Source organism: Triticum urartu, chromosome 6 (assembly GCF_003073215.2).
Source record: "Triticum urartu cultivar G1812 chromosome 6, Tu2.1, whole genome shotgun sequence".
NCBI lineage: Eukaryota > Viridiplantae > Streptophyta > Magnoliopsida > Poales > Poaceae > Triticum > Triticum urartu.
In genome coordinates, this window is record NC_053027.1 from 405,346,690 (window position 1) to 405,373,223 (window position 26,534).

General features: G+C 43.4%; 2 protein-coding genes and 2 long non-coding RNA genes across 5 annotated transcripts; 1 reads left to right on the forward strand and 3 right to left on the reverse strand.

Moving 5' to 3' along the window:
• Window positions 1-1,480: 1,480 nt before the first annotated feature.
• On the forward strand, window positions 1,481-2,759 carry LOC125512137. The gene is made up of 5 exons (XR_007285220.1): window positions 1,481-1,537; window positions 1,636-1,749; window positions 1,856-1,918; window positions 2,258-2,374; window positions 2,646-2,759. It is a non-coding gene; the product is annotated as an uncharacterized LOC125512137 (long non-coding RNA).
• A 3,834-nt stretch (window positions 2,760-6,593) lies between these two features.
• LOC125512138 lies at window positions 6,594-7,676 on the reverse strand. The gene is made up of 3 exons (XM_048677217.1): window positions 7,529-7,676; window positions 6,933-7,198; window positions 6,594-6,795 (listed from the first exon to the last, which is right to left on the reverse strand). Exons 1-3 carry the CDS (start codon window positions 7,634-7,636, stop codon window positions 6,594-6,596), a joined length of 576 nt encoding a protein of 191 aa, XP_048533174.1. The 5' UTR covers window positions 7,637-7,676.
• A 4,706-nt stretch (window positions 7,677-12,382) lies between these two features.
• Window positions 12,383-13,222, reverse strand: LOC125516817. Its single transcript, XM_048682120.1, has 2 exons — window positions 13,130-13,222; window positions 12,383-12,943 (listed from the first exon to the last, which is right to left on the reverse strand). The coding sequence occupies exons 1-2, from the start codon at window positions 13,220-13,222 to the stop codon at window positions 12,383-12,385; spliced, it is 654 nt and encodes a 217-aa protein (XP_048538077.1).
• An 8,962-nt stretch (window positions 13,223-22,184) lies between these two features.
• Window positions 22,185-25,562, reverse strand: LOC125513800. 2 transcript variants are annotated; one of them, XR_007286161.1, is made up of 5 exons: window positions 25,278-25,562; window positions 24,976-25,195; window positions 24,471-24,625; window positions 23,935-24,058; window positions 22,185-22,609 (listed from the first exon to the last, which is right to left on the reverse strand). It is a non-coding gene; the product is annotated as an uncharacterized LOC125513800 (long non-coding RNA). The 2 variants fall into 2 exon arrangements; XR_007286162.1 differs by having other exon boundaries at window positions 24,976-25,168; window positions 25,278-25,561.
• Window positions 25,563-26,534: the final 972 nt, after the last annotated feature.

Here is a 26,534-nt window from a genome sequence, read left to right on the forward strand (position 1 = left end):
GCGCGCGGACGGGGTCGTGCGGGGCGGTTCCCGTCCATGCCACACGATGCGTGCGGGCGGGTTGCCCTCCACGCCACACGTGTGGCAGTTATGGGCTTCCTTATCTTATTCTCAGGCCCTTCCTCTTCATATCTTTTCTTAGCTAGCAACCAATGATTTCAGTAGTTTTTCTTTCGAGGTCCGAACATCATGAACCTCGACCATATCTTTGTAGACTGTCAAGCAAGCATCCTTCTTCTTATGAACTGCGTATATATGTGCATCACGCACCAACTTTGACACCTGATCTTCTGAAATCTGAAAGACATGGTTTGGAGTGAGTGACAAGTTTGCAGAAAACGGGATAGCATGCAGCTGAGGACACGGCTGAGAAAACGGGAAGCCGATAACTGCCACACGTGTGGCGTGGAGGGCAACCCGCCCGCACGCATCGTGTGGCATGGACGGGAACCGCCCCGCACGACCCCGTCCGCGCGCACAAAAGCGCGCCTGCACGTCCAATGCGTGGCAACCCCGCCCGCACTGCCTCGTCCGGGCCAGACGAGCCGCTGCCCGCACGACCCAGCCGTTTCCGGCCTCCGATCCGTCCCCTCTCTCGTCTGCGCCCTCGCCCCCCGCCTGTCGAACCCCGACCTCCGTCGCCGGCCATCTCTGGTTGCCATGGCAACCAGGGAGGATCTGTAGGGCGCTCCCACCGCAAACCACACCCCTTATCTCCCCCCACCCCATCCCACCCCCCCAACCCCCACTCCAACAACGCCCTCCAGAGACGACCAGCTAAAAGCAAGTGAATCTCCCGATCTCCCTACTGTTTCTCATCCTCCTTCTGGGCAGAAAATTGCAAAATTACCGACGAAGTTGGCAACTAGATCCATCCTACAGGGTTAAAACACTACATACGTTGTGTGACTTCGCAGTTGCCAAGCAGAATACACTAGATCTGCCATGTAGTACGCTAGAGATAACCGTGAGTTCTCAGTAGGTTGATGCTCCTAGTTGGTGAATGAATGGATGTGCAGGAATCCATAAAAAGGGAGAGAGAATTGATAAATTTGGAATAATGGGGGTGTGAAAATTAATTGCCATTGGTGTATAACGTCAGTTGCCACCTGTCATTGTCGTCAACTGCCACCATGTCAACTTATTGCTTGCCATCCTATTGTAGAGCCTGATGCCATCGAATCAAACGGATAGCTAGCACCAGATTTTAGAAAAGGATAGTGGATGTGCATGTCCTACTAGCCATGATATGTTGGTTGCCAACGCATGAAAATGTGATAGCACTGACGTGTTAACTTCTACATGCAAGCAGCACAATGATAAAAAAATTGGATTGTTGATGCCTTCTTGTTCATCCAGTGATTGAGAGCACATCAGAACAGAAGCGAGACACGGAAAAGAATGAATCACGAAGATGGTGCAGATGATTGGGGTTCTCAAAGGCCAGAAACGCCGCCACCTTTCGATGCATCAGAGTACGGTCAGCTCATCTCTGCAGGGCCGTTGCTGCCGCTGCTAGAACAGTATGCAGGCGTAGGTACGATGCGTGCTAAAAAATGAAGAGAAACATTTGCCATCTTCGCGACGATGGACATGACATTCTACTTATGTCGTGCACTATCATTTGTCTTGCAGGTTCTTATGACCAGAACACTCTTAGGGGGGCCCCGTGGCAAGTGCAGTCACAAGGCGCTAACGCTGACAAATGTACGGGCAGCCAACTCCAACTAGCTAGTATGGCTAATCAAGGTAATGCAAAAACGAAAAAAGAGCACATAATGCTGTGGACATAAAAAATGAACATGAAAAAAAGATGGCAAAAGGACTCACGAGTTTTCACGGGTGTAAAATGCAGAGCCTTCGTGCAGCACGTGGAATCGGGCAGCACCCATGTACCTGCCATCGACGTCGTACACAGGTGAGTCCATAAACATAGTGAAGATGCGGATGCTCAGTCAGCACAAGGAGCATAGTTGACAACTACAAAAATTGTCATGACTGGGCTTCTACGGTTGCCATGTATTAAAAACAACATTTGCCATCTCTGCACACCTGCAGTTGCCATGTAGGAAAAGCTGCAGTTGCCATTTCATGACAACTGCAATTGCCATCTAATAACAAACTGTGATTGCCCTACCGATGCAACTTCAGTTGCCATGCAAGCAAAAATGCATTTGCCACATAAGGACAACTGCAGTTGCCGTGCTAGCACGAAATGCGTTTGCCGCGATTTGACCAACCACTACTATGATTGCAGGTTATTACGCTGGCGGTGATCCGGCAAACGTCTCCTGGCAAGCTTCGCAAATTCCTGGTGGATCACGTCATTATGGTGTAACAAACCACACATGATGGTCAAATACAGCACAACAAGGTAGAGGGAAAATATCTGAACCACATAAAACAACGCTACATTTGCTATTTGTAGTTATTTGTAGGCAAAACAATGGTTGCCATGTTTGTTGAACAGTAGGTGCCATGTCTGCACACCTACAGTTGCCATAAAAATGACCATCTACAGACTGACGGCTTGTTGTCTGTAAAAGATGTCATGAAAAATCACTCGAAGATGGTGTGATCCGTTGCGATCCATATGTTATCCAACACAAAATTCTTAATCCCTTACCTGTTTTTCCCTGTTACAGAACCTACAACTACAATGCACAGCGGCGCCGACACATCTACTGCGGGGAGCTCTGAGCGCACGGAAGATGCGTTCCACCAGACAGCAGACAAACATGCCGCAAACAATTTCGAGTTAGAGTCGGGAATGGCAATCATTCCAGCAATGCCGGCAAGTACCCCTTTGAACACAAGCACTGGCAACTCTCAGGTAGATGGGACTGCCGCCCATACTGAAGTGAACGATGAAACTGACGACGACGCGCAAGGGGATGAAGATGGTGGGCAATTAGAGATCGTGGTGCCTCAGCCACCGTACATTGGGTAGAGATTTGAGTCATTCGAAACAACAAAGGAATACTACCAGACATATGCAAAGTTCCATGGGTTTGCGGTCAACACCGAGTACCGTAGGAAAATTAAGAAAACTAACGAGTACAGCAGAGGTGAGATGAGGTGCCACAAGGCACGCAGGAACAAGAATGGGAAAGGCGATGCGCCTGTCGTTCCGGAACGAAAGAGAGGTATCATTCAGAAGACCGAGTGCCCTGTCCGGTGTAAGCTAAACGTAGATGGAGCACAGTGGGTGGTCAATGAGTATTTTGACGAGCACAACCACCAACTGATAAAGAAGTTCGACCTGGTGAAATTTCTGACCGCCCACAGAGGGTTCACCCCCGTCAAAAGGCAATTCGTAAAGCTGCTACATGATTGTAACGTCGGTCCATCGAGAATGGTGCAGATACTATCTCTCATCCACAGCAAAAAGGGGACTCTGAGTAGCATGCCGTACATACCAGCTGACGTCACAAACCTACGGGCAAGGTACCGTAGAGAGAGCAAGTTGGCAGACATAGAGGCCACAATTGCCTACTTTGATGAGAAAGCCAAAGAAGATGCAGATTTCTTCTACAGGATAAGGTTGGACTATGAGGACTGTGTCAGGAACATGTATTGGGTGGATGGTGCTGCAAGGAGAGCCTACAAACATTTCCGAGATTGCATTTCATTCGACGAAGATACGGATGGGTACGTTTGGCTGTTCAAGACCTTCTTGGAGTGCATGGATGGACTTGCTCCGATGAACATAATAACGGACCAGGATTTCAGCATGCGTGCAGGCATAGAGGAGGTCTTTCCGTTGGCAGTGCACAGACACTGTAGGTGGCACATTATAAAGAAGGCTGAGGAGACGCTAGGACCGTTCTTTGCTGACCGTCCAGAGCTGCACAAGGCAATTCGAACTGTGCGTGGACCACAGCTTGACGGTGGAGGAGTTTGAAAGGAGCTGGATGGCCATGACTGAAACACATCAAGTCCAAGACAACGAGACTCTTATAAGCCTGTGGGAGAAGCGAATGTACTGGGTGTCGGCCTACTTCATGCACTGCTTCTTCCCCTTTCTGCAGACTACGCAGCGCAGCGAGGGATTCAATGCTGTTTTGAAGCGGTACGTCAGTCCTGGCAACTCATTGCTACAGTTTGCCAAGCAGTACACAGCTTTGCAACAAAAAATTCTGGGATCTGAGCTGCAGCAAGAAGCGAACACCGCGCTAAAGCAGCCAAAATTGCTAACGTACTTACCGATGGAGAGGCACATGAGCAAGATATACACCAACAAGATCTTTAACAAGTAAGTCAGTTGCGTTATAGTCTTATTTGCAGAAAAAGCACCAAGTCAGTATGTGCCTTATAGAGTGCGATGTAGTTGCCATGATTTTGCGGTTGCCATGTTTAATAAAGTACTCTTTTCCATGCTTACTCAGATGCAGTTGTCATATTCAATAGAAATTCTGTTTGTCATGCTTACCCGGATGCAGTTTCAATGTTCAATGAAATGCAGTTGCCATGTTTAATGCAATGTACTTCCACTGGACATGTTGGTGTGCAAATGCTAGTGTCAAATGGAAAATGTTATGTTGTTTCCATGTCTATTGAAATGCAATTGCCATGTTTACTAAAATGCAACTGCCATGTTTGCTGAAATGCAATTGCCATGTTTAATAAACTCTAGTTGCCATGTTTAACAAAATGCAGTTGCCATGTTTAAATAAGATGCATCTGCCATGTTTGTTGAAAATGCAGTTGCCATGTCTATTGTACTGCATTTGCCATGTATAGCGTACTGCATTTGCCATGTTCAACATACTATATTTGCCATGTTCAATGAATTACGTTTGCCATGTTCAAACAAAATGTATATCTATTTTCCATGACAACATAAGGTGCTACAAGAAAAAAGCCCACAATAGTTTAACAGAAAACACATAAAAAATGCAGATTCCAGGAAGAAATAAAGCGTGCCAGCATGTTCACGGCTTTCCAGGTGGACGAACGTACGTTCAAGGTGTGTTCTATTTTGGGCATGTCAGATTCAGAACCTGAAGACCCGGACAAAGGAAGGAACTATTTCGTCACAGCCTCGATAGGCGAAGGCGAGTTCTACTTCCAATGCTGCAAGTTCGAACGGGACGGCATTGTGTGCTATCACATACTAAAAGTAATGGACGTGAACGCTGTGACACGGATGCCCCGACATTTCATAAGGCGGCGATGGACTTGGGACGCTGACGATACGTTGGCGCCGCAAACAACACACGCGGTTCTGGCTGTGCATGACGAGAGACCAGAGTCAACCATGGAAGCCGTGAGGCACGTTGTGCTGACAAAGAACTATGCTGAGCTAATTGATGAAGCGTGCAAGAGTGATGACACGGCGAGAGTCGCAGAAAAACACAGGAAAGCACTAAAAAGAGATCTTGATGAGATCAAGAAGAGGAAAGCCGAGGAAGCCTTACACCGGTTCCCCGCACATCAAGCGTGCCTTCATCCACGGGGCCGTCGTCTGAAAACTCGGAGATAGGATCTGGAACAGCAAGCACATAGACCCAGGTCATGAACCCACCCCGTTCCATCACAAAGGGTCGTCCAAGAGAGATAAGGTATAAGTCGGGATTGGAGATCCAAGCAAAACACAAGAAAACGAAGAAAGGGGCGGCCAATCCATGAGCAAAAATTGTGGCGTTGTGGACATTTTGTTTTGTGCCCTTGATGTTGAGAATTCTTTTTTAAAACAATTGGGGAAATAACTCTTCAGGGGCATTAGAAGTGCAAGGGAAAATTCATTGAATGGTTAAATGCAGTTGCCATGTTATGGGTACTTAATCTGCCATGATGTATGCATTTAATTTGCCATGTTATGTGTAGTTAGTCTGCCATGATTTTTGATGCTAAACATGCCATGCTAATTTATGCTAAATATGCCATGCTGTTTTGTACTGAATATGCCATGCTAGTTGTAGTGAATCTGCCATGTTAATTGTACTGGATCTGCCATCTTAGTTGTGTTGTAGTTGCCATGTTAATTATGCTGGAGCTGCCATGTTGTTTGTACTGTATCTGCCATGTTAGATGTACTGGACATATGCCATGGTATTCCTGATGACTCTGCATGGCATGTATTCACATGACAAAAACGACGCGGTTTACGGGCACGTAGTGAGTTGTGTGCAAGTGTATGGGAAACAAGTTGGAAAACAGCGTAACGTGCATAAACCCCAGCAAAAACGTTGTGGCTGCATGATCAACCTACCCCCGTGCAGTTACCGATGAAAATGAAGAAGCAAAACAGCCAAAAATGTAAAACGACAATGACTTCCACTACCCATGTCTGATGAACTACATTTGCCATTGTTTTTAAAACATCGTAGACGCGTTCAAAGCATCAAACCGGTGCTAGAAACGATGAAATCATTGTAATAATTACGCCTAAAAGAAGGTTCACGTCCACACATATATTACATGAAACTATTCAAATGTCACTCGCACACCACCACTACATAGTAGCCTACGCGGGTTGTAGCCACAACATAGCACACAAACATAGTTTTCAACGATAAACAACAAGATAATACCTTACATTCATCGGCAACAGAATATAAGGTGTGCGTCCGGTCTGTAATGCCACGTGATCACTTGTACTTTTTGGTGACTTTCTTGACAGCTTCCTGCACAAACTCGCGTGCTCCCGACCGCTTGTTGAAATCTTCATTCGTCAACCAGTTCCATGTGTGGATTTTCCGGAGCTCAACGACCGTTGCAGCTGTGATAGCGGGGACTATTCTGCCTTCCCACTTCGCAAGGTACTCCAGCGCGTGAAAGCCACAGTCCGTCCTGCACGAGGAAAAGAGTAAAGTGACCACGCAAAGAGCTCAGACGTAACAAAAGACAGACTTCAATTTCAGATCTGACAAACAAAACAGGAATTGGATTGATGTAAAATGGCAGACGAAAAGGGAGGAAGGAATTACGTGTTCCCTTGCTTTGTAGTCGCCACATACTCAGTCGGGAAATGACTGATCTGGACCTTTGAGTGTTCATAGTGACGGTGCCATGTCTCTTTGAGGTTCTTAATGAAGAATTCAGCATGCGTGGTGAGGTCTGCATCATCTTCCGAACGGATTGAATCAAGCACCTCAACACGTTGGTTCTTCAGGTCAAGACAGATCACGTAGTGGTGACCACACTTGTCGTGTGGGTCATGTGGTGAAAGCTCCTGGAACATGGGGAACATGACCTGCATTTAAAAAAGTGAGGAAAATGAGAATCAGCGTTCGCATAAAGAACAACAGAGGGACAAAGGAATTAGAATCACGTAGAAAAACTCTTGTTATGGGTGGGGGTAGTTGAAATAAAGTTGCCGTCCATGTGTGAACAAAAGTATGCCATGTATTTTACTGTCAAGTTGCCACATAGTTTGCGCGGCATGCAAAAATCAAATAAGTCAGTGTGCACGGCAGCTGTTGCCACATGAAAACAGCTGCCACGTAAAACACAACTGCAGATGATGGCAACAAAAAGCACACCTTGTGAAAAAAAAAAGTGCAGACATTGAAGGAGTACTCACATATTTCTTCATTGTGAGCTTGAAATCACCGTGTTGGGCAAAGTTCTTCCTCAGGATTTTGTGGTGGAAGTCACCGTCCCATATTTTGCAGGTCACACTGTAATGCATGATTGTCTTGTCGGCGCACACATCGGTGTGGTTGTTGATGTAGTCAATCCCTCATGCAACTACGTTCGTCGACATTTTGCCGTTTGGCCTCATGGACTCAGCAAGATCACCAAGGTCGACGTACGTCGCTCCGCATTGAATGACTTTGGTTCTGTCCAAACATGAGCTGTATGAAAACAATATAACATGGAAGGATCATGCCTACTAAGTAAAAAATAATTTATGAAAGAACTAAAACAATATAACATAGAAAGTACGAAGGATGTGAATGGTAAAAAAGGAGCAAAGCAAAATGAGATGTTATGGGGTGTGGTCGTTTACGCTTTCAGCTCCTTCATGTGCTTGCCGCTGGACCTCGCATTTCCAAACCGCTTGACGATATCGTACAGCTGGGTCTGTTCTTTAGTGGCCCTGAATTCGGGCTCGTAGTCTTCCACGGGAGGTGGGTGCACTACCCTCTGCTGCCTCACAGAACCAGGAGTGGCACTCCTAATGGTATCCTCAGATACCGTGTCTGCAGGCACGTTGGAACTTGATTGCTCTTTCCCTCGTGAGGACTTCCTCTGCAATGCTGCCTCCTCAAGCATGCGGTAAGTTTCTTCAAGAGACGGTGAAATCTCCTCGGGTGTGGCTGCAGTGATAAAAAAAGTGGGTTAGGATACCTAGGAAATCAAAAGCAGATGGATTATGAGAAAAGATGGGGTGGATGATGTGAGTTGTAGGTAGGAAAAAGTGGGGCAGTTGCCATGTGTGGTCCAGCTGTAGTGACCATGTCATAGCAACTACAGTTGCCATGTAGTTGGAACGTAGTTGCCATCTAGTTGGAATGTAGTTGCCATGTCACAGCAACTACAGTTGCCATGTTGTGTCAACTGCACTTGCCATGTGATTGCTTTATGAAAAAATGCAGCATGGAAACAAAAAAAAATGCAGGTGACATGGTGTTGAATCAATTCCAGTTGCCATGTGTGATGCACTGTGTTTGCCATGTTACGGAGACTACGGTTGCCATATTGAATCAACTTCAGTTGCCACATGGTTGCCCAAATGTAAAATGCAGCATGGCAGAAAAAAAAGTAGGTGACACGGTGCATCAAATCCAGTTGCCATGTCATCGCATGTCAGTTGCCATCACAAGTGAGAACCCCCCAAAACAAAAAATATGATTGGGACAACAGTGAAACTACACAGACGTGTGCAAGAAAAATCATACGGACATGGCAAGTGTACCTGCCACAATCGGCTCTGCGAATTTGACAGCCTTCCTGCCCTCGACCATTGGCTGCGCCATCATTGCAGGCATGCCTCCTGGGAATGCAAAGGCAACTGGCATAGGATCTTGCACAACCGGTTGATCTTGACTGATGCCAAGGTTGAAACTCGGTGGGGTAAAGGCCATTGGGTGCCTCTCATTCCTGCTGGCCGGACCACGAATGACTTGCGGGGCAGAATCCAAGGGTGAAAGATCAACAAACATATCTGAATCAGCCGCTGCAAAATGGTCGTCCTTATTTGCAGGGCGGGGCGTGTTGTCAGTGGTATCAACCGTAGCTTTCATGACAATCTTCTTGTTTGGGCTGTAGGGGACACCGACGTTGACTGGGAGCCTGGAAGTGCGCAGATTTATGCTGGGGATTTCCACTGCAGGTAAAGGCGCAGTCTGCTCCGGTGTTCACCTGCGTCGCTCGTGCCCGGCTTGACACCTGCATCAGTTGTGCTCCGGTCTTCAGGTTTCTCCGTCACATTGCTTTTGGCAGGTGGCGGGAACAGTGTGGACGCAGGAACAAAACCAGACTCGTCTCTCCTGCTCCTGGCTACTGCCGGTGCGTTCGGTATGTCTGTTGGTTGCTTGCGGGGGCTACGACGCCTAGGTGGTAGACCAGCACGCGAAACAGTCGCCTTAGCAGTATCTGCACCGACAGGAGCTGGAGCTGTTGTGCCAGGACTCTCACCTGTAGATGGCATGTCCTTGTGAACTGCCGCCTCGCCACTTCTGTCGTGGACACAGGAGTGCCACCGCACGCGCTTGGAATCAGTGTCAGATGAGCGGGAATCTTCCTTGCTTAGGTTCGTCTCGGGAGCGTCCACTTCAACGCTTGCTGATGGGGTGGCATGGCTCACAGCAGCATCCTTCATTGCCAGAAGGGTTGGCAGTATTTCAGCTGTCCTGGCAGATACCGACTCGTCACTCCCCGATGTACGGATGCCTGTTGTTGTAGGCTGCACATCTGCAGCCGGCGGAGATGGTCTGCCACTTGCATCAGAGTTGGTGGGAGCGGTCAACGGTGCCAGCAGTATTGTCGACTGGTGCCTCCTGTACATCTGAGTTGCCCCCTGTTGACAACTTTGAATGCATGGCGTTCGAGCGGGTCCTTACTGATATGCTTGGCCACGCGTAGTAGTCTTCTTCACCCTGCAAAAAAATGAAGCGCATGAAAAAGGTATTTAAAAATGAAACAAAATTATTTGCCTTGGTAGAAATCTTAAAAAATGGAAAAACAGGTGGAAAAGCTGGCAGTTGCCATGTAAGGGGAACGTGAGTTGCCATGTGTCATAACTAGCAGTTGCCATCCAGCAGCAGTTGCCATGTTAGCAACCTTGAAAGAATGATAAAAATGTCTGATCTGCCATGAATGCAATTTCAAACCTAGGCGTGGGATGAGCTCACAAGACAACGGTAAAAAGATGGCAGTTGCCATAAGGTACATTAAAGTTACCATTTGGCCTACATTCCACTTGCCATGTGAAAAACAAAAATAGAAGTTGCCACACGTTTAGAAAGTAAATAAAATATCATTTGGTAAAACAGCGGTTGCCACGTGGGGGGGGCGATGACAGAAGACAATGTGACAAGCTAAACGAATGCATTGGAAAATCAAAAAATATAGCGCTACGTCAATGAAAGCGGATGAAGAAACCTACTTCTTGACTGCCTTCATCAGGTCTGGCAACTCGACAGGATCCCCGGTGTTGGTTGTCGTCGTGCGAGGAGATGTCCTGGTGGAAGTGGTATCACCAGCAATGGGGGCACCTTTGTTCAACTGAGCAGAAACACGGGTTGGCGTTGGCGCCTGTTTCTTCGTAATTGCTCGTCCAAAAGCTGTCGGCTCGCTGCACGTATGAGATGGAGGTCGAAAAAAAGAGGTGGCAATTGTCAGTCAGCAATCTCGTTGCCGCGTTTGACAGAACACAAGTGCAAAAAAGAGGATGAGTCTGTTCGAAGAAAATAGACAAAGCAAAAAGCTAAGATGAAAGTCGAACCTCTTCCTGGCAGCTACAGGGTCGGTCCTAGACCTCTTGCCAGCAGAAACTTGCCCAGCACCCTCTGGAGCCAGCCTCCTCTTTGATGGCAAAACCCCTTCGCCTCTCACAGCCGTGTGTTGTTTGACTTTATTCGGTTGGGGGACATCTGTTGCATCCTTGCCCTTGTTACCACCTGCGCGAACTTCAGCGTGTTCATCATCATCGGTGTCCTCTTGCACATTATCCATGACATCATCGTCATCCTTGCTGAGACCAGCGTCTCCACCTAGTTCATCTTGTGTGTCAGCGGGCTCCTGGGAACTGTTGTAGTCATACCGGCCACGGCAACCGGTTGGCCGGTGTGTACGTTCTGGGACGAATGAAGTGAATTGCCTCGCAACCGCGTCGCCGTCAGAGCCACTGAGGGACGTCCATCCCTCAACCAACTTCCCGAGCAAGCCAGTCATTCCAGATGCAAACTGCCCTATTAGTTGCTCAACAGGTGCCCTCGCCTGTACACAAAACAAAGAGGCATCAATGACAACCCCGTATTGCAATCACTTGCACGACATCGAAAAATACTCCACGGCAAACCATATATGTAGATCTTTTGATTACCTCTGAAGGACAAGACGGAGCTGAGTGCACGTCCATCCACTTTTCAAAGTTTTGAGGCCCCCCAAACACGCTGTAGTCTATAGAATGCTTGGCCATCAGCTGGGGAGAAAAAAAAAGTAGCAACGATATAAGAGAGAGAATGATGAACACTGACTAGCAGTTCATGTGTTGCAAAAAAAGCAGAACTAACCTGCAGTTTACCATATTTGCTATCAGTTACCCTGCCTGCAGCAAGCACAGCCTTGACAGCATCGATAGTCCACGCAAAAATAGCAAACTTGTGCGCAGGCGGCGGGCCTCCTGTCCCAGTGAAGTCCACGGTGGACAGATCAAGGCAGTCGACGTACATGAGCTGATGTACAACAATTTTAAAAAGAAAGAAAAATCAGTTGCGGTCATGGTATTTTGCGACAAATAACAGGATAAAATATATGGTATTTTACGAAGAATATGCCATCTGCATGTGCTAGTTGCCATCATAGAGTGATGGCAGTTGCCATCATAGTATGATGGCAGTTGCCATGTTGTCATGTTGGCAGTTGCCATCACAGTATGATGGCAGTTGCCGTATAGTCATGATGGCAGTTGCCACATAATCAACATGGCAGTTGCCATCTTGTTATGATCATGTTGACATGCATGAATAAAGATGTGTTAAAAAATAGTGTTCACATAAAGGACCGGTAAAAAATACCATTAAATGCAGTCGACAACCCTTCTGGTACACCTTGCTTGCAAATGCATCATGCAGGAAGTCAGCAATGAACTTACACCAGTTCATGTTCTTCACATCTTTCAGTTTCGCCTGCACCGCATAAAATTCAGGACAAGGAGTTGCCGCGTCAGAATTCCAATGGAAAAAACAACAAAAAAAACTATCAGTGACTAGCTTGCACATGACATCGGAGCAAAAAAATTGAAGGAAAAATAATGTAGTAAAGATAGATCATTCACCAGGATGGGGAAGCATTTGTTGCTTGGGCGAAGAGAAGTGGTCGGCGCGAAAACGGATGAGATGAGGTACATGAGTAGCTTCATCTTGAAAACATCTCCGTGCGTCGTCATGGCCTCCAACGAATCTGCCACTGCAGTCGTGTTCGGCATGGATTCCAACCCAGGAAACAAACGGGGGAACAGCGCTTCCTCGATCTCGTTGTTGACCTCGTACGGGACTTTGATATATCCACGGGGCACACCCAACGTGCAGAACACGGATTCCTCATTCAGCAGTAGTCTTCCACGTCCCGGAATCACGAATTCTCTAGAGGCGGGGTCGTAGATCTCACCAAGCCAATCGCATACAGGGTTGACAAGGTTCGTGCACCGGACAGCCATCATAGACTGCATACCCATCTCAGCAGCAGCCCCCTTCTGATCGTCGCTGAATTTGTCAGTCAACGCAGTCAGTCGTTCTTGGGAGGCTCTGTTGCGAATACGTTTCTTCTTCTGCAAAAAAAAACAGACATAAAGTGATCAGTTGTTGCCATGTTTTTACAAACAAAAACAGGATATCAGTTGTTGCCGCATTTTGCAATGTAATGAAATTTTAGTTCGTGCCAGACGATTGCGGGCTCAAAGGTGTCAACCATTAACATACATCAGGAAGAAGGGGGGGTGTGTGTGAACATTTACCTCATCACCCTCTTTTCTCCGCCCAGTTGCCCGATTACGCTGTGGTGGATCCATGAAATCATCATCATCGTTTTGATGATCGCCACGAGCCATTCTGCTGAGATGGGAACATACCAAATTGTCATGGTGGAAAATGTAAATGCAAGGGGGTCAGCAAAAACACTTGTCGCATGCAACGCATACGTATGGCATCTGAAACATTTGATATGCAAATTCGGTTGCCACATTGTGCAGACAGTTTGCCACACTGTCTTATATGCAGAAATGGCAGCAGGCAGTCTGTTCACACTCTATTTGCCACACTGTCTTATATGCAGAATGGCAACAGGCAGTGTGTTCGTACTCTATTTGCCATATGAATATACTACCTAGATGGCAACAAGCACACTTTAAGTGCGCAGTGGTTGCCATCCAGTGCACTTGGCTCTTGAATGCCCACTGACTACCGATTGTGGCAACTATCACACCGTGGTTGCTGTCACATAACATTCAAAAAACACACTGGCCGCAATGACACTTGGCTCTTGAATGCCCACTGACTACCAATTGTGGCAACTGTCACACCGTGGTTGCTGTCACATAACATTCAGAAAACACACTAGCCGCAATGAAAATAGAATGGTTGTGGCACCTAACACAGGAATTCAGCAATCTTAGTTGCCACACGAAAAAAAGAGCGTGTGTTTGATAAATATCACATTAGTTTAGCAGAATTAGTTGCCACATGGAAGAGCGTGTGTGTGGCAAGTATCGCATTACTTCAGCAAAATTAGTTGCCATGTGCGAAAGCTAACATGTGGCAACTAACACAGTCGTTTTCAGTAATTTGTTGCCGCAAGGGGAAACACGTTTGTGGCAACTATCAAATATGTTCAGGGAGTAAGTGGTCGCGCAATCATGATAGTTAATGTAACTATCAAGTTTGCCTCATTCTGCATTTTCAAAAACCAAACTAACTAGATCTAGGGTTCAATGGCAACTACTTCGACTTCAAATTCACCCTCGAAATTCTCCCACGAACTCACTTCAAAACACAAAATCGAACCAACGCGCACCAAAAACTACCCGGAAGACACCTGCTCAATCCATATGCAAAAACTAGTGCGTGCCTCCGAACAAGCAGAACCACGCCGACGATGCCGCCGCCGCCGCCGCGACGAAACTGGCCAATGCAACCAAAAACGTCTAGCAGACGACTTCGGCGCCGGCGGGAACGCCGACGCATCGACGAATCGCCTGAATCTCTACAAATCTCGATCAAGGAATCGAACAGGGAGGGAAGGGGAGGAAATGCAGGAAGGGATTGCGAGGGGTGCATCGAGCAGTACCTTCAACCCGCAGGCGCTCCGGCGAGCCGCTCCGTTCCGGCGAGCACCACCGACGGTCCCGAGCACCGTCGATTCTTCCGCCTTCACCGTCGCCTTCTCCCCTCTCCTTCTCCTTCGATAGTTGGAAATGCGAGTGGGTTCTGCCAGTAACTGCGGTGCAGAAGAGTAAATGGGAGCGTGAGGGGGAGGGGGCAGAGGCGTGCGACGTCAACCACAGTCGAAGCGTGGCGTGCGGGCGCATTGCAGTTCCACCGCATGACTCAGATGGCAACCGCTGACCGCGGGGTGGCAACCAACGTGCGGGCGAACCTACTCGCACACCGCACACGCGCCTCATCCTACGTGGCACAAAAAACCACCTGGTTTGTTCCAAGATTCGTGCACACACCTACCAACGGTGATGCTTGCGTGTGGTCGGGGTGGTGAACGTCCACACGTGAGTGGGTTCTGCCAGTAACTGCGGTGCAGAAGAGTAAATGGGAGCGTGAGGGGGAGGGGGCAGAGGCGTGCGACGTCAACCGCAGTCGAAGCGTGGCGTGCGGGCGCATTGCAGTTCCACCGCACGACTCAGATGGCAACCGCTGACCGCGGGGTGGCAACCAACGTGCGGGCGAACCTACTCGCACACCGCACACGCGCCTCATCCTACGTGGCACAAAAAACCACCTGGTTTGTTCCAAGATTCATGCACACACCTGCCAACGGTGATGCTTGCGTGTGGTCGGGGTGGTGAACGCCCACACGTGTGGGCGTTAACATTTCCGTAAGATAACCATCTAAGCTGATCTTGGTTGACTTCATTAAAATCTCAGTCCGAGAGAGTTAGTAGAAAAAAGTGTAATGCTAATTAAGTTTGAGCAAACCTGTTTAACTGGCTACCAAGTTTTTGCTTGTATCTGAACTTGAGTGTTTTTATTTACTAGTCAAAGACTCAAAGGGCCCGTGCCTTGCAACGGGGCTTACCCACTTCAATGGTTCAATATTTTCTACTCCCTCCGTTCCTAAATATAAGTCTTTGTAGAGATTCCACTATGGACCCTGTATGTGGTTCATAGTGGAATCTCTTCAAAGACTTATATTTAGAAACGAAGGGAGTAAATTGCATGGGCAAGTGGCCAAAAAGCAATTTATGTGATTATCTTTTCCTCAAGCAGCAATAGTACTAATGGCCCATGCACATTGACCAGGAGAAAGCCACTCCCAAATATATATAACATCTATCCCTTATCAAGATAATGTTCCATACATATTTGAAGTGTGAAAATAAAGGAAGTCCTTAAAAAATATAGAAATATCTAATTTAGACGATGAATATAGCACAAGTCTAGATCTCCTTGAATTCTTTTAAGACGAAGAACTTAGTGAGACCATAGAAGAATATTATATAAAAAATACATGTATAGAGTTCATTAGGTTACAATCATTTTCGCCAAATTGGTATAGAGATATAAAATCTAAAAAAGATATAGATAAGATTGTGCAAAGACTAGAAAGCATACAAATTATTAGAGAAATACCAATGAAACATTGGGATAAGAACTCTATAATTTATAAAATAAATATCATAAATTTAGATTATATAATTAAGTCAGGACTAATAGAAGCTACTCCAAAAGATATTGAAGAGTTCAAAATGCATATTGAAGAGTTATTAAAGTTAAAAGGTATAAAAGAAAGCAGAAGTCCTCATCGGTCTGCTGCATTCATAGTTAAAAATCATGCTGAAGAAGTTAGAGATAAATCTAGAATGGTAATTATTTTAAAAGGCTTAATGATAATACAGTTGACAATGCATACAATATACCTAATAAGCAAGAATGGATTAACAGAATACAAGGAAGTAAATATTTCTCTAAATTCGACTTAAAGTAAGGATTTTGGCAAGTAAAAATGGCGGAAGAATCTATTCCCTCGACAACATTTACTTGTCCACAAGAAATGAAGAAAGGATTATTCACCACCAGGGATGAATACCTCTTCTTTGGAGAAGAAAATAGGCTGAAAATATTTCAGTCAAATACATTCAATTTCAAGCCAAAAACCCATATCAAGCTTGATGAAGTTCAAAGATGCATATTGGATAATTTTTGGTTCCAATATACTCTCAAGAGAGAGGGAAAATGATATTTTTTTATCAATTCTCAATAGTTTGGCAGAATATTTTAACGAATTAAACAAAAATTTGCCAAAGCCAGAAAAGATGGAAATACCAAAAGGAGAAACACTATATCTAATATTTGATGAAAATAAACCTGGCATATATTCGGAATGGGAAAACATTATGATTGAGAAATTAGATGCAAAAAGAAAAGGAGAAGATTTAACATTTAAAAGATATTATAGTATAATGATGCCTTATTTTGGGCAAGAAAGATATTATGACCAGATTATTATATTGACCGAAAGGCTAAAGACTATATCCAAATGAGAAGAGACATACCTTCATCAACTCCTACAAAGGGGGAGACATCAAGCTCAAAAAATATAAAGAAGGAAGAGTCTCCAAAATATCAAACATATCAAGAATGCCTTCTAAAGGAGCTTGACCCTTTAGACAGTGAATACATAGATCAAGAAATGGATAAAAGATTTGAAGACTTTTCAAAAATAATAAAGAAAGAATTAAAAAAAGAAATATTAAAAGAATTAAGGCATGAAATTGATGAAAATTTTGAAGAAATAAAGAATGAATGCGATCAAAAATATGATTTCAATCTGTTAAATGATGATAATATGGACATAGCAGGGCATGGGCAGCCGTCTGAATAGAGCCCAAATTGCATATATTGATATTGCTATCAATTATTCGGGCGTGGATGACCTATACCCGACCCGAATATTGATAGAAATCCCGAAAATAGCTATTCTAAATATTGATAAGGTATTATCAATCATATGGGCAGGGAAGACCCCCTGAAATAAATTAACAAATATATATGTATATATATAGACACACACACAACGATTTATTATAAGACGGACGACCAGCATATTGGCTCCAATGTGTCTTCATACGCATATAAGCAGCCAAATGAACATGCATATGCATACCAGAAGGCTGCAATATTCCTGAAGATAAGGTCCTAGACACAATCATGACGAACAAGTAAACTTAAAAGGAAGATAAGGCCACTCCAATTGCAGCCAAGACACGGAGTGTGCAATTCCATCCAGCATGCACTAGTAGTCCTAAAAAGAAGGGCTCCAAATGGCTACAAAGCCTATAAAGCCTAGAAGACCTAAAAACTAGATGCATGATGGACAAGAAGAAAGAAGAAGAAAATAATGGAGGTGCATTCTCCTGGAAGCTAACCAGAGAGCTGCTCTCTCGCCTATAAAAGGAGGCGTTTGCTGCGAAGAGAGACATCACACAGAAAAGAACCACCAGCCACCGATAGAGCAAAGAGCTGCGACCCAGCTAGCAAACTCGTTGCTCAGCAGCAGTAGTAGCAGCAGCAGGAGTAGTAGTAGTAGTAGTTTCTCATGAGCCACAATATCCAGAGCATTGTAAGGCTCAAGAAGGTAGTTATAAGGTAATTTTCTTTAGCTTGTGTAAACCCTTCGGGGCCTCCTGAAAGGGAAAGCCATATCTAAATTATGTTGTGGAAATGATGTAGTTTCTTGGTTTCACTTGGTATTTTTATTTATGAATTTATGGGACGAGTTCTTATGCTAGGGATCCTATGGAAGAAACCTTTGCGTGTGTAGTTCTCTGTGTAGGCCAGAGTGGAATTTGAATGAGAACCCTGTGGCCGTAGAGAAGTGTTCCCTTCGGGTGGAACTGCTTGGAAAGATGACATGAATTTACCCCATAAATTTGCAACTAAAACTACTAAGTGAATGTAACTAGCTACATCTGATACAACATAATGAAAAATACGGTGAGTACTGAGTATGATTTTACACCTCTGCGCACACCATCGGTCGAATTGTTGGCCTCGCCAGACCATAATAGATCCTGAATCAAAGAAATAATCAAGTTAGAACGTGCAAATAATAGTATTGAATTAAATATTGATGTGAATAGTGTAATACTATTCTAAATAGTATATTGAATAGTAAAACACTATTGTGAATAGTGCCCTACCTAGTGATATCTGTCTATCGCTTTCACCTAATCCCATATTAACCTAATCAAAATCTGATCCAATATTTATTAAGATAATTTTATTCCCTATATGCCTATCCATCATTGGATCGTGTTTAGCGGCTGATTTGGAAACCAATTTAAACGCTTTAATTACTAGTTAATTTGACAGGCTTTAATTCTTCAACCATCTCATGCATGCATGCCACGTCATAGAAAAAGAAGGAGATTAAAATACTATAGTGAATAAAATCAACATTTATTACCTCCTTATATAGCACTTATTGATTCGTACAATAAATCACTAGGTATGTAAATAGCCGTGTATGTTACATAATTTCAGTAGTAGATATACACATATCCACCACATAACGGGGTATACACATATTCACACATGTAATTTTTTGCATGGTACCTGCATATATATGTAATCCCGTTAGTTGGTATATGCATACCTACGTATTTACATAATTTCTTTAGTAGGTATATGCATACCCGCGTATGTATATAGTTTAATTAGTAGGTATATGCATACTCACGTACATACATGATTTTGTTATTAAGTATATGCATATCCGCGTATGTATATAATTTCTTTACTAGTTAGAACCTATAATAATTCATTGGATATCCGCGTATATATATATACCTATATATATACCTATATAGGACGCCAGTTTGGGACACCTAAGTGCCTGGGCACCTTACCTATCCATCGTTAGATCGTGTTTAGCGACAGATTTGGAAACCAATGTAAATGATTTAATTACTAGTTAATTTGGCAGGCTTTAATTCTTTAACTGTCCCATGCATGCATGTCACATCATAGAAAAGGAAGGTGATTAAAATACCATAGTGAATAAAAATCAACATTTATTACCTCCTTATATACCACTTATTGATTCGTAGAATAAATCACTACGTATGTAAAATACACATGTATGTTACGTAACTTCAGCAGTAGGTATACACATACCCACCATCTAATTGGATATACACATACACATACACATACCCGTACATGTACCTTTTTTCAAGGCAGGCACATATATACATAATTTTATTAGTTGATATATGCATACCCTCATATGTACATAATTTCGTTAGGGGTATATGCATACCCGCATATGTACATAATTTCTTTGGTAGGTATACGCATACCCGCGTATGTATATAATTTCTTTTTTTTGCAGGGGTATGTATATAATTTTGTTCATAGGTATATGTATACCCACGTATGTACATAATTTCGTTAGTAGGTATATACATATCCGCTACGTATATAATTTCTTTAATACCTAAAAACCTAGAATAAATCATTGGATATATACGTACCCGTGTATGTACATAATTTCATTAGTAGGTATATATACCATATGTATATTTATATTATTTGGAGTCGGCGCACAATTTGTTGATATAGATAATAAAATATTTTGTCATGAATATCTCAGAATGGTATCAACTTTTATGTATACATTTATTCATCTGCGTGTAGAAAAAATCCACAGGCCAACGAGTCACATTGTGCATACATACTATATCTGTTTCCTTTTTATTCTGCCATTCTCTCTCCATCAATTAATGTGTGTTTTAATTCTATTCAAATCAATAAATACAAATGGATGGACATGCGAGCTATTAACTGCTAGGTGCCTGGGCACCTAGGTGCCTCAAACAATTTACCTATATATATATAAGGTCGCGCTATTTGTCTACTGAAAAGGTAAGAAAGAAAAGAACTTGAGGTAGAATTACAGGTCGAAGAAAGAATCAGCTTCCATTCCGTAAAAAAAGGAGGTAAACTTACGACATGCAAGTCACTTTTTTAGGTCATGCATGGTTGCAACCAGTGGCGGAGCCAGAACTTTTGTGGAGCCTGGGCAAGTTGAGCCTAAGTGTGAAATCTAGAAATCAAAAATCAGATATTCAGATACACATCATATAATATATCAGAAAACTTCTGAATCACAAATTCACATTAATAACGAAGTGAAAACATAAATATAATAGTCACACAAAATGTAATTTTAAAGTGAACTTATATAGAATATATCAATGTCGGTTTCATAGACCAAATAAGGTTGAGACTTGACAGCAAAAGATAAATAACTAGTCTTGCATAGAGGCAAACTCACAATGTTGTCAACAAAAGTAAAGCTATCCGTACCAGACTAGATGTCAGCAGATATGATCTTGCAATTTCTTCAACCACGGTCAAAAAAATCTCTCATTTGTTCATTTTTGCCAAAACAAAGACATACAATCAGCCTTGCGTAGAGGCAAATTCACCATGTTGCCAAAGTCCTAGAAGGCACTACAAGATAGAAAATGAATTTGTAATTAAGTTGTGATGTGAATATATTAAATCTTGAAAGCTTGCAAGAATAGAGATGGCCAGATGGAACATACCGACAGTGCACTAAAGAAAATGAGCTACAATATCATCAAGTCATTGAACCATTCATTATTTCCGGTTAGCAATGTTAGTAGGTGGTTGTGCCTCAACTTCTATTTCCGGTTGCACACCATTCACATTTTCAATGCTTGCTCTACTCACCAAAAACCTCCTCATCTCTGAAATTTAATGATAAAACTTGAAGTTAGTTGTCACACAAGTAAATAAGAAAATGAGCTACAATAAGTAACAGCAGTACCATCTTTGAAAAAAAGTAACAATAGTGCAGAACTACTTATACATAAACTACATGTATTGCATCAAAATTCCTTAAATCCGTCAACGAAGCATTACCTAAATTTATGCCCTAAATCTATTGGTTCATTGCAGATTGCCAAATGACTTTTCAGATTTAAAGAAATCAACAAACACATTCTTATCAAAACTGTTTCTGGAGGCATGTAGTAGTACTGTAGAGGTAATTAACACTTTAACTAACAGCATAGCACAGAGGAGCGCAGAGCTGCTGCTATTTTGAGATTCTACATGAGATCTTGGTTGTGCTTCAATCCCTGGTCTTGACCAGTTATTCAGAGATATTCAGAGATGACTAGATGAGGGATCCCTAGCACCTAGCCCTAATTTCCATGGAGAATTCTTAGCCAAGGAAACTGTTCCAAAGATGAGATCATGAGAGGAAGGAGTTGGCTTGCCTGGGCGCAGGACGTCCGCTCGCCGCGGGCCCTTCTCGCCGTCTAGGGTAGTAGGGCTCTAGGCTAACCGCCGCTCCTATCGCCTAGCCCCTGCACTCGGCACCTATGAGAAACGAAGAGACTTTAGGAGTCGGGTCATGAACAATTGGCTGGGCTGCAGACTCTCTCCTACGGTTGCCTGTTGGGCACAGAACCATTGAGAAAACGAAGGCCCAAATTAATTTTGCCCAGGTAAAGCAAGCTACCAAACAACTTTAGGCCTTTGTTAATTGACCGAGCGCTGTTGTCGCTTGTCGGGGAGCCAGCGAGCCCGGGCAAGTGCCCAGAGTCGCCGGGCGGTGCCTCCGCCACTGGTTGCAACTAATCCGACAGATCAAAATGACTGTAAAAAACAAATGATGCCGTCATAATATTACGGAATGAGCAGTAGAGGTGTTCCTGACTTTTGTACCCATAGGATGTGTGCGCATATTGTACGTATCTTTGGCTAATTACATCTAGTCTAGCAAAATTGAAAGGCTACTTTGGATTGTTTTAAAACTGCAATACTATTACGAAGGGAAAACAACTGTGACAAATTGATTTAGTATTACAATCCGAAAAAAAGTAAAATTAGATAAAGTCTTAGAAATTTTATTTCTTTGCTAAAAAAACAGTCTGAACACTTTACAAAAGATATGCAACTGGAAAATTCTGTTATGAAACTAACAGCCTCATGAATGAGGCGACATGCCACCTCCTTCCATTGCCACAATTGGCAGGCTCACTTAGTTGACATCAGAAGCTACATGTTTCCTGTCTCCATTGTGAGTAGCTGGTGTCTGATGTTTGAAATGGCAAAAGAATATCTATAAGAAGCATCCATAACACCAGTTGATCTGTTGGATATCTGGCAATGCAAAACTTGTTCTGTGGCCTTGCCACATTCACATGAGAGCTATGGACGGTGGTTATCTGCAAAATAACTCGTTAGTACATATCCCACTCACCAGATCTTGGAATTCAACATTAAATAATTAGGAGGGATAAATTAACAGATCCATGTTTTGCGACACACGAAGAAATTACAGGTAGTAAAAGGAAGAATGCTACACAGCTTCACAAAAGGAAGACTAAGAAAAATCAATGATATGAAGGAAAGTTCTATCTTTTCTATTTCATGGCAGAGTTCGATATTTTCAGAGCAACTTCAATTGAGAATGGACATGCCATGCCACCCACCGAAGCCAGCTATGTGCTGCCCAAATAGACAAATACTGCCGAGTAATTGTGAAGCAACGTTTTGGAACTATTGGCTCGCTTATCGATATCGGCATACTGCCGGGATGAAAAATAGAAATGATCAATAGCAAACTGGATAGGGAAATGATCAATAGCGGACTGGATAAGTTATGTATGCAAAAACATGCAGGTAACCATGTAGATGAATCAATATTAAATGGGGCGAAAAAAGAGCATGTCAATGGCACTATGACAGTGTTACAAATGTATTAAGTCACAGAGTAGAAATTGACCATACTTGAATGGACAGCTTTGCAAGATAGGAAAATGGGTTGAAGATGAACAAAGTCGATTCCTTACAGTACATGAACCTAATGTAAAAATGATATTTCGATCTTCCATATAGAATCCATGGTTACGATTTGTTTCAATAATGTACCAAAATAGATGTAAATCTGCAAGCTTCAACGGAATGTAGAAACTTGGTAGATATGATTTTGTTTTAATGATAAGTGGCGATGTATGTGTTATTTTTTTGTAGCAACTAGCCACATGATAAGAAATAAAAAGAAATAATCATTATCTCATTATACATCAGAAATTATTCCTTGGAGACATGCAGAAGATGAGCCAAGCTTTTTTTAATTTGTGCATGATAAGTTGCATAGATAGTCATCCTACATGCCAACATTGTACTGAAGTCAAGGAGCATCATTAGAACATGAAACTTGAGCGACAAATCAAGCAAACACTTACAACTAGACCTACAAAATCTGTACCTCACAAGCATGTTGAACTATCCCTGAATTAAATAGACAGTATTCATCTAAATTGCATACAAAATTAGAATAGAAAAATTAAGAGAACTAGTAAGCCCATAGCATCGACTTGTTGGCAGGATTTACCTTACAAACAAAATTTGATGTCAGGACATGAATTTCTTAAACAAACGACTGCAAATGCTAGGTTTGCTCACCATGAAATCCCGAAAGGAAAACAGTAACAAAATCTGAACGAAAAAAGCCTAGCTGGACTCAGGATTTAGCTTGTCACCGTACCCTGACATCGAAGCCCACTCGTGTACTCCGCCCACCATATAACCACCCGAAGCTGTGCCGAGGCCGGCCGGTGCTTGCTAATGCCACCCGTCGAACCGGCCGCAGGCTCCCAAAGCTTCAAAACCTTTGGGTAAAAGGAAAACAATCTTAGAAATTGTCCTAGAAAAGAACGATTTGAAGATTCACGTACACCTAAACCATTTACTTATATGAGCACACAACTAGTAAACACTCCTTAATCTAAATCGGGTTATTCATTTTTTGTAGATGGCTTAACAAACTCCAAAATAGAACACTCGCCTTGTCCTGTTCTTATGCAACTAACACAGTTAATGTTTGCTAATAGGAAAAATTGTTTACTTTATACAAAATCTTTGATTTGTTGGAACTACCGAAGACACTAGTCGTGAATTCCAATTAGGTAACTGCATAGTCCAGCTAGCTACACCAACAGCTAAGCCTGATTGTACTATCTTTGAATCAAGCTAATTTCCTGGTGTACATGACAATCTCCTGAAGTGACTGATGCAACAAACCTTGATATAACAAACTGAAGAGCAGCCGAACCCCAATCCTAACGCATCAGAACAACAGTGTTCTCACCAGCGCACCATTGCCTCGTCTCCAAGTCCCTTGCATACATATTCTTCTACTCCTAGATTTCTTGGCAGAATTCCAATTCCTTGTTTGCCTAATAAATTCATAAAACATAAAGTTAGCATCATCAATTCAAATCTTATCTTAAGAATAGCACAGAACAAAAATCCTCATAAAGTGAATATTCTTGAATTAAGAAATATTGCTCGTACATATGTGGAAATTTCAATTAACACAAAATTACAGAGAATTAGCACTGTCAGCTAGGTACAGGTTGATTCTTGATGTACATCATTACGAACATTCAATTAAGTCATACCAATCATTTATTGCTACAGGATGGAAATTAGTCAAATTTAGACAAAAGAAAAACCAGAGAGACGATTCACATGTCCCGTGACAAACAAAAAAAGATCTCAGCTAGATCGAAGCCTGATACTCTACCGTTGTTCCTTCCGTCTCCGCAGCCTTGAGCTCCCCCTCTTCTATGCCATCCACATGGCTCATCTCCTCCGCTATGATCTACACCTCTGACCCCACTGCCAGGAGCCCGTCTCCAGCATTACCTGCATCACCTGCATCACCTGAGCTCCTCATTTTTCTTTCCTTTCATTTCTTGGTCTTTCTTCCTCTTCCCCTGCACCGCTCCCAAAAACCAATAACCCTAAACCTAGAAATTCAGAATTCATGGAAGAGGATAGGGGAAGTTGAGGAGGATGGTGGGGGGGAGGGGGCGGCGGTCTTACTGGCGATAATACTGCCGGCGGTGGAGAGGGACGCTGGAGAAGGCCGTTGTCACTGCCGAGCTCGCCCGGATCTTACACCACCCACGGCGCCTCTGAATCCCTACCGCATGAGAGAGGAAAGGAAGTACTCCGCTCGCTAGAGAGGTAGTCCTCGCCGCTGGGTCGTCCCTCCGGTGACGTCGCTGCCGCTGCCGCTGCCTCCGCAATGACGAGATGGGAGATTGGGAGAAGTGGGAGAGAGGAACGGACCGGGTGAGTGGGCTGGTTTTTTTACATCCGGGGGAGGTGGGCGACCGATTAACTTTTCCATCGATCTAAAATTAAATCGACTAACGTTTCGCTCGGTCGATTGACCCGGGTGAAGAATATTATTCCTCACCCAGGGTCACTAATAGACTTTCTATGTATATATATATACACATAAATACTATTCTGATCACGGAATTAGAATAATATTCTGATCACAACATGACCTGCCCTGCTAGTAGTACGTTGAACCTCCCTGTGAACTAGGTTGAACTTTCGCCAACATTGCCCAAATGGAGCTTGCGATATACCGTTGGAAAGCTATGGACACCAATATCATGACCCAACTTAATTTTTTGACAAAATATAAGCGGTTTAAGAGCAGTTTCAAAACCGTTTTTTCTTCACACAAAAAACATGAAACGTATTTTCGATCGCAATTCTAAACCGTTTATTGGAATGAGGGATATAATATGGCGTTGGAAAGCTGCTGCAAAACCGCTCCTTCCACATGTTGGAAGTTTTCTCTAATTCCCTATGGTTAAAGAGTAATTTGAAAAAACGTAAAATTTCGTAAACCAAACAGCTGAGTTTGTATTTTCGATGTCATTTCTAAACAGCTACTCCAATTGAGGCGAAATTTTTTGGTATGTATTGTTTCTCCCAATTCTTTATGATTTTAAGTCAGTTTCGAAAATGGCGAAAAACATATTTTCGCCGTATTTTCTACAAACTTTAACAGAAAGGCGCAAATAATATAGCGTTGAAAAGCTACGAAAAATGCGAAACTTTTTCATGTTGATGGTTTTCTCTGATTCCTAGCCGTTTTCATGTAATTGCGAAAATGGTGAGATCATTCGTTCTGCCTTTTATCGCGAAACTGATTCTTCAAAAATGCACCCGCGTGAAGAACCTGAACTTCTCGGCACGTGTACTTGAACTTCACTCTGTTTTTTCACGTGCTTTTCTTGCTCGTAGCTCTTCATCCACTGCTCATAGCTCTCCATCCAC

What these genes read in the sequence shown, in the direction of transcription:
- LOC125512138 (XM_048677217.1), bottom strand. Translation starts at nt 7,636, where the DNA reads ATGCATTACAGTGTGACCTGCAAAATATGGGACGGTGACTTCCACCAC. An exon ending in AGCTCACAATGAAGAAATAT is followed by an intron (nt 7,199 to 7,528) that starts GTGAGTACTCCT and finishes TTTTAAATGCAG; the next exon opens with GTCATGTTCCCCATGTTCCA. An exon ending in ACTACAAAGCAAGGGAACAC is followed by an intron (nt 6,796 to 6,932) that starts GTAATTCCTTCC and finishes TTCCTCGTGCAG; the next exon opens with GACGGACTGTGGCTTTCACG.
- LOC125516817 (XM_048682120.1), bottom strand. Translation starts at nt 13,222, where the DNA reads ATGGCTCGTGGCGATCATCAAAACGATGATGATGATTTCATGGATCCA. An exon ending in GGAGAAAAGAGGGTGATGAG is followed by an intron (nt 12,944 to 13,129) that starts GTAAATGTTCAC and finishes TTTTTTTTGCAG; the next exon opens with AAGAAGAAACGTATTCGCAA.